This window comes from Chinchilla lanigera, unplaced genomic scaffold (assembly GCF_000276665.1).
Source record: "Chinchilla lanigera isolate Chin_1 unplaced genomic scaffold, ChiLan1.0 scaffold00002, whole genome shotgun sequence".
In the NCBI taxonomy this organism is placed as follows: Eukaryota; Metazoa; Chordata; class Mammalia; order Rodentia; family Chinchillidae; genus Chinchilla; species Chinchilla lanigera.
This window is the reverse complement of record NW_004955403.1, coordinates 19500893-19508466: the sequence shown is the minus strand read 5'-3', so window position 1 is coordinate 19508466 and position 7574 is coordinate 19500893. Positions and strand designations below refer to the sequence as shown.

The 7574-nt window shown below is 40.3% G+C and overlaps 1 protein-coding gene across 1 annotated transcript; it reads left to right on the top strand.

The window, feature by feature from the left end:
• Positions 1-2436, top strand: LOC106148187 (translation initiation factor IF-2-like; the record flags this gene model as incomplete). Its single annotated transcript, XM_013512708.1, is given in 1 exon segment — positions 1-2436. A coding segment is annotated over 1 exon segment (110 nt), but the record flags the coding sequence as incomplete, so codon positions are not given.
• Positions 2437-7574: the final 5138 nt, after the last annotated feature.

Genomic DNA, 7574 nt, shown 5'->3' with positions numbered 1-7574 from the left:
CGCGCCCCGGGCACACGACCGAGCGGAGCGGCGCGGCCAGCCCCGCGGCGGCGGCCTTCCCGGCCTCGGCGGTGCGCGTGTCCATGTTCTCGTACTCGAGAGAGGACTGAGAGATGCGTCCCTAAGTGGCCTGGAGAGTGCGGGCCTCTTGGTCAAGACGTCGAGGAAAAAAATCGGATGGCATCTCACATATGAATGGTCGTAAAATGGGGAATGGTTTTTATCTTTCTCCTTGTGGCTTTAAGTATGTTTTAAACCTACAGTGAATATTTTGTCTTTTAAAACATTATTTAAAAATCATTTCTACCTGTTTCGGAGGCGGGGTGGCTTATGCAATGGTACAGAGTGGGGGCAGGGGATGCAAAATATATACACGTAAAAAAATCATTGCACACAGAAAACTTCAAGTATTTGATGACTGTCTTTTTTGTTCTTTGTTTTTGGTATCGGGAATCGAGCTCAGGACCTCGCACTTGCCAGGCAGGCGCTTGTGCCGCTGAGCTATATCCCCAGCCTCAAGTATTTGAAAACAGGCATATTTTGAACTCTTAGAAATAAGTTTTAAAAAATAGGTGGATAGGTTTTTTGTAATGCATTAACAATCTCTCTCACAAACCTAATGTGCATTTTCAAACTTCTTGAAATTTTTCAAGACCAGGTGAGGCAGATACTACCAAGCTGTGGTTTTACTATGTCTTTCAGAAAGCAGGGGGTGGGGATGCCGGCCTAGAGCAGATCAATGCTCCCCCGGAAGAAAACAGCAATGAATTTACTTTCTCTTGATTGCATAACTTAATACTCGCAGGATTTCCGTGTAACTTTATATGTTCAAGTATTCTTTGAGATAAGTGAAGCCTAAATTAATTACTTGTAATCGAAGCAAGCTTATTCAATTTGAATTAAATCTTTCCACCTGTTAAGTGAGACTTATGCAAAATGATCTGACCCTGAAAACAAGCCTGGGAGAAATTTCCAAAGAACCTAACACCGGAGAGGCAGAGACACCTGGAATGATATTTCTGTCAAAGGAGATGAGATTGTAAAGTTAACAATTCAGGTTGCTTATTAAAACTACTAGTGCGGACCAAAGTCCTTTCTGAACAACATAGTTAATACCCTCGAGTTTGTAAAGCATTTTGTGTTTCCTTGTTAAGCAAAGAGTTTCCAAGGCTTCAGATTGAATGAAATAACCATTACTTTTACAAAACTACAATTTGCTGGGAGTGATCTTATTTCAGGCAGCTCGGGGTACATATTTCTGGAGGGAGGAGAGCAATATGCTAAGAGTCTAAACATGTTAAAGAAAGAAAAAATAAGCACTAAAGGAAAGCTGTTTGGCTTTGATGGTTCAGGACGAGAAAAGAGGACACCTGTCTCAGACCACCCAGAAGTGCGGCTGGCTTTCTGTTAGTGCCCACCCCCTTTGCCTTGTCCTCTAAATGTGCGCATCGGGCTGTGGGATTACTGGTACTCTATGTTATGAAGTGCCAGAGGAGTGGGAAATTGGAGGTGCTGTTTTTTCTTTCCTTTTTCAGTGCCAGGGGAGCCCATTTACTGCCAGGCTCACTTAGCTGTTATCCCTCCGCCCCCCGAGTTGGTTTCACATTCTACTGACCCTTGGTGCATTTTCATTAAGGTCCGTAGTCATTGCCCTCTTTAAAAAGACAGCCCTCCGTGTGTGTTTGAGGTGTGTCACAATTGTGATAGCTGGTTCCAGAGTCTCACAAAAACAGGCATCTTCCAGGAAGGCTTGACTGCACAAAGTTTAAGGAATGGAGCTGCATTGATTCATTGTTCCACATTTTCTTGCGGTAATCTGTGAAGCTGCAAGACCCGAGAAAGTACCAACTATTTCAAAATCCTCCACCTCTTCCAGGCTTCTTCCTCTCGCTACCACTTCCTCTCCCTTATACTCCATGCTGAAGCCAGTAAATGTTCATACTCCTTCGGAATTTGTTCAGCATAGAGGGTAGCAAGCTTGCAAAGATGCCCCCGCCCCGCGCATCCTGAGCCCGTGCATAGTCCCCTCACGCTGAGTCCAGGCTGGCCCTGAGACTTGAATGCGTGGGAGGACAGAAGTGCCACGATGCCAGATTTCAACCTAAACCTGAAAAAGTCCTGACGGCTTTCAGTTGCATAATCTTGGAAGTCAGCTATTATGTTGGAAGTCTGACTACCTTGAGAGAAAAGCCATATACGATGAAACTTAAGTGGAGAGAGGGGCTATGTGAACCCGGACACCAGATGTGCAAGTGAAGAGACCACCTTGGACCGTCAAGCCGCAGAGGACTTCAGCCCCAGCTGCCATCAGTCTGCAAGCTCAGAAGAGACACTGGAAACAAGACAGTGTAAAACTACCTAGCAAAGCCCAGTCGCCCAAAGAACTGTGAAGGATCATGATTAATAAATTATAATTTGGGGTGGTTTGTTTTACAGCAATAGATAACCAAAATATCATCTATTTGCTTGTTGCTTTTTGATTGCTAACTGCCTCTGAACGCACATACAATGACAGTACTTTGTGAATTAATAGTCTCAGGCTGTCTGAGGCGATTCTTTTTTCAAATGAGATCGGGTGCCTTTAGGGTGGTATGGCCATAGACAGTTCTTTTTTTTAAAGGGAGGAGAACAATATAAGAAATGAAGTATTTTTCCTATAATATATATAGTGCTTGTTGCTATGGTTTTATACCATTAGATAGGTTATGGTGAGATATTCTCTTTATTAAACTTATAAAGCACAGACATTTTATCAGTTAAGTAGAGGGTGGTATAAATGTGTACAGAAGCTCTGACCCTGACATGACCTCATTTACACCAGTTATACAAGATGCTTGCTGAAGAGCTGCGGAGGGAATTCGAACTTAAACAGCACCCTGCCCAGTGGATAAACTGAACTCCAGTGCAACAGTGTTCGAAATACTTGGTGTGTGAAGTTCAAAACACACCCATAACCTGGGTTCCCTGGTCTGCACACCTTGCTGTGCAAACTAGGGCTACAGAGAGCTGGTATATGTACAGAGCCAGTTTTCACTCAAGTAAGTTTCCTGCTTGTGATAGACACAGTGCCCCGAAGGAACAGCAGTGCAGCGAGTTAAGAAACAGGTTTGAAAGAGTTCTTTTCTATTATATGTGTTGATAGCAATAAAAATATGTACGGATAGGAAAAATACTGAATGTGAACACTGCACAGTGTTAATTATTATTAATTACTTGGAGACTGATGATTCTGTTTTTCTCACTTTTGCTTGTCTGTATTTTTTTTCATTTTTGAATTTCCCTGTCTGAATTTTATAAATAAATATGTATTATTTTTAGATGGAGGAGGAGGAGGAAGAGGTGGGGTGAGGGGAATGCTTACTTTTCTCCCAAGCCTCTGGGTTTATTTTATTTTCAAATTAAATTTTAGCTGGGCGTGGTGGCATACACCTGTAATCCCAGCATTTGGGAGGCTGAGGCAGGAGGATCGCTGACAGTTTGAGGCCAGCCTGGGCTACAACCCAAGACCCTGTCTCAAAAAACTAAAAGCAGAACAAACAAAAAATCAAATTAAATTTTAACCACAAGTTTTGCCAATCTTCCCATCTATATGTACTTCAGTGGAGCCTGGAGAATTCTCCCACATCTTTTAGCAGTGGTTGTGGAAAGGGCTAAAGATCCTTTTCTCTTTCATTTTGCTGCTGTATTTGCAAAGGTCCACTCAGCGGTATAGGAGTTTGCAGATAAAGATGGAATTTTCTAACCTGAGACTAATAACCGCAGCTTTGGAGTGATGTTCAGAGTTGCCCAAGTCTGTGTAACACTGCTGGCTGAGAAAAACAAGTAAAATACAGAAAAACACTTAGGCCTAGAACTATCAGCAAGGCTGACTTGAAATATTAGTGAGAGGAATAGGAGTTCAAGTACTTTCATCTTTGTATTTTTTTGGATTGTTCAAATCTTTATAGAAACTATAGGATGGGGGAAGATAAACTTTTTATTTTGGACAAAAAGTAGGATGCAGCGAATGGAAGAGAAGAGCATCTTCGTAAACAGGCCTTGCAGATTAAGTATGTAACGTTCTAGAACGGTGGAAAGTGAAAAGGGAAAGTAAGCTTTGCTAAGGGGTTTGTTTTCTGGAATTTTTATTTTTTATTACATGGACTTTCACTTTGCCGTTGGAGGAATGTTAGAAACAAAAGAACGCTTTGGCCTCTGTCTGGCCCTGAGATGCGAAGTACTTTTCCTTTGGATGCTCGACTTTGATCTACAGACAGTGGCTGTCTACAATGTTCTGCTGAGGAGTATTCAAAAGCAGCTCCCCAGTTTGGTAGAAAAAGTTCAGTGGTTGATGAACAATGTCTGCTACAGGCACAGAATTACCTGGACTGGTGGAACTTACCAGATATGGTCCCCTGATCTAGTTCAACCTTCTACTTTTACATTTGAGGGAACCAAGGGGTCAACTGGTTACCAGTGATCACAGAGGTGGCTGTTAACAGGGCCAGAAATAGAATAACATTTCCTGACTCCTGGTATTATGTTCTTCCCACTTAACTACTTGAGTTGCACTTTTGAAGTCAAATCTTGTCCTGAACCACACTAAAGGGTCAGGTATAAATTTTATTTACTTATTGTCACAATATGTTTGGAGGGATTAACAGACCAGTTTATTAGTGATAATAATTATTACATATTTTATAGATATTTCATGTAAGTCAAAGAGATATGTTTGTACTTAATGTTATAAATCAGCAAGTACAAGGCCAGGCATGATGCCCCATGCTTATAGTCCCAGCATTCTAGAAGCTGAGGCAGGAGGATTGCCGTGAGTTTAAGGCCAGACTGGGCTACCTATGAGTTTGAGGGCAGTCTGAACTACATAGCAAGACTGTCTTAAAAAACCAGAAGCAAACAAAGAAAGTTCAAGAAAATTGCTATCTGAAAAGGGCTGGTTTCAAAGCCCAGACTTAGTCCACACCAGGTCAGGCTTCTGTAGAATCTCTTGGCTAGTGTTGTATTTACTGAGAGTATTTATGACAGAGCTCCCTCAAGATTACATTTTTCCACATTGTATTTAATTAATTCCCTGTGGACGCAAAATGTTTTTCACTGGAGGGAAACCTTGCAAACAAATGTGAGAACAGGATTTCTGCATTAACAACTGAAAAGGGAAAGGCAGGGAGAAAGTAATTTTTTTCTTGCAAATGGAGCCTCTTCCATTGAATGGCAGGGCTTCTATTTTTCTCTTTTAATAAAAGGGTCTAGAGCAGGGTACAAGAGATTGAAAAGACTATAAGCTATTGGAACCCTTGCACTTCTTCCAATAAATTAAATTCCTTTAGTTGTATGTTCTCAAAAAGCCTAAACTGCAGGTAAATCATAATAGACTATAGATTTTTTTTTTTTTTTTTTTTTTTTGGTACTGGGAATCCGACTCAGGACCTTGTGCTTGCTAGGCTTGTGCCACTGAGCGATGTCCCCAGCCCCTAATTATAATAGTTTGATCTAGCCCTCCCTCCTGGTAAGATCCAGGTAACTGTTCATCGTATTTTCCTTCTCATAATCAAAGATGGAACATTTCAATCCCAGGCTCATAAACAAAAAAAATTTATGTTGATAAACTTATTAATTTTCTTGCCTTTTTTGCCTGTTAACATTTACTGTGTGTGTACTGTATATCTTAGCCATTAATTTTTAGCTCCTTTATTTCTCTGTAATTATATGAGGGCTAGGAATAGCAATAACAACCAGAAATAGAAACAACAAATATTTACTGATTGCTGGGGGATCTTGTACTTTATATGAATGAGTTCATTTAATTCTCTCAGAAAACCAAAGACAAGTTATTACCCCCACTTTAGAAATGAGGAAATGGCTGGGTGAGATTGAGCACGCCTGTAGTCCCAGAACTTGGCAGACTGAGGCAGAGGGAGAATCACCACGCCAGCCTGACTGAAATACATAGCCAGACCCTGTCTTAAAAAAAAAAAAAAAAAAGAGGAATGAGGATACTGAGAGCTGAAGAGGCTAAATAATTCTATCTATGGTGAAACAGTAAGTCGCGGAGTAAGCCCACGCATACCATGTCCCATGGTGTTTTAACTAATCACAAGAGTTAGTTAGATTTGGATGGTGGAAATGATTTGCAGTGTTTGGCCAAAAGCCATCCAGGCAATTTATTATTCATTAAAAAAAAAACAACCAGTTGAATACTTAGTGAAGATCACCATGCTTGGGGTCTGAGGAAAGGTGAAGCGGAGTTAAATATGGGTTCTGCCTTGAGGTTTTAATAGTGCAGTAATGACTCACCACTGTTGGCTAGAGCGAGCAAGTACTGAAGAAGCAGGCCATTGACTAGTCCAGTCTAATAGCAGGAAGCCAGGGTTTTCTCTTTTCGTATCATGCAAACTCAATACAATTTTTAATTTTGTGTGCGTGTGCATGTGTGCATGTGTGCATGTGCAGTGGTAGGGGATAAGAACCAGGGCTTCCTATGTTCTAGGCAAATTATTTTCTTTTTCTTTCCTTTTTTTTTTTTTTGAGACAGGGTCTCACTCTGCTGTTCAGACTGGACTTGAGCTCACTTTGTAACCAAGGCTGGACTTGAACTCGCAAGGATCCTCCTGCCTCAGCCTTCTGAGTGCTGGAATTACAGTTGTGAGTCACCATGCCCAGTGCAAATTATTTTCATTAAGGAAAAAAACCCCAGATTTATTGAGGCATAAGTGACCATAAATGAGACATATTTAAAGTATACAATTTGAGGGGCTGGGGATTTAGCTCAGTGGCACAGTGCCTGCCTGGCAAGCGCAAGGTCATGAGTTTGATTCCCGGTACCAGAAAAAAACAAAACAAAACAAAACAAAAAGTATACAATTTGATAAGCACATCACAGTGAAATAATGAACATATACACCCCTCTCAGAAATTTACTTTTGCCTAATTTTAATGCTGCTGTTTCTGCATCACTTTTCATCCCTATGCACCCACTGATCTAGTTGTCATAAGATGAGTTTGCATACTCTAGGATATTATGAATGGAATCATATAGTGTGCACTTTGAAAAAAATCTAGCTTCTTTCATTCAGCATAACTGAGATTCACCTACATTGCTGCATGTGTCAGTAATTAATTCCTTCTCATAGTTAAGTAGTACTCCACTGTGTGAATGTATCAGAATTTGTTCATCCATTCACATGTCATTAGGCTTTGGGTTGTTTCCATTTTTAGCTATGTCTATTATATTCATGTCTGTTATATTCCCATCAACAATCTATAGAGTTCAGGTTCCTCTCCAACCTTGCAAAGGGGAGTGTATATATATATACATATATACTTTTTAATGACTAAAGATATTGACTTTCTTTTCATGGCATGATATTTTAATGTATAATGTAGCATTTTGTATACATGGTTTTATATTCTATACTGAGAGGAAAGGTTTTATCCCTATAATAAACTTGACTGCTAGCAACTTTCCTGTTAGATAACCAAAGAGGAGTTATGCTAAGAAAATATCATAAACTACTGATAAGAGGACATAAAAATTTCAGGAAATATAAAACACACACCTTGTTTTAAGTTTTTTTTTT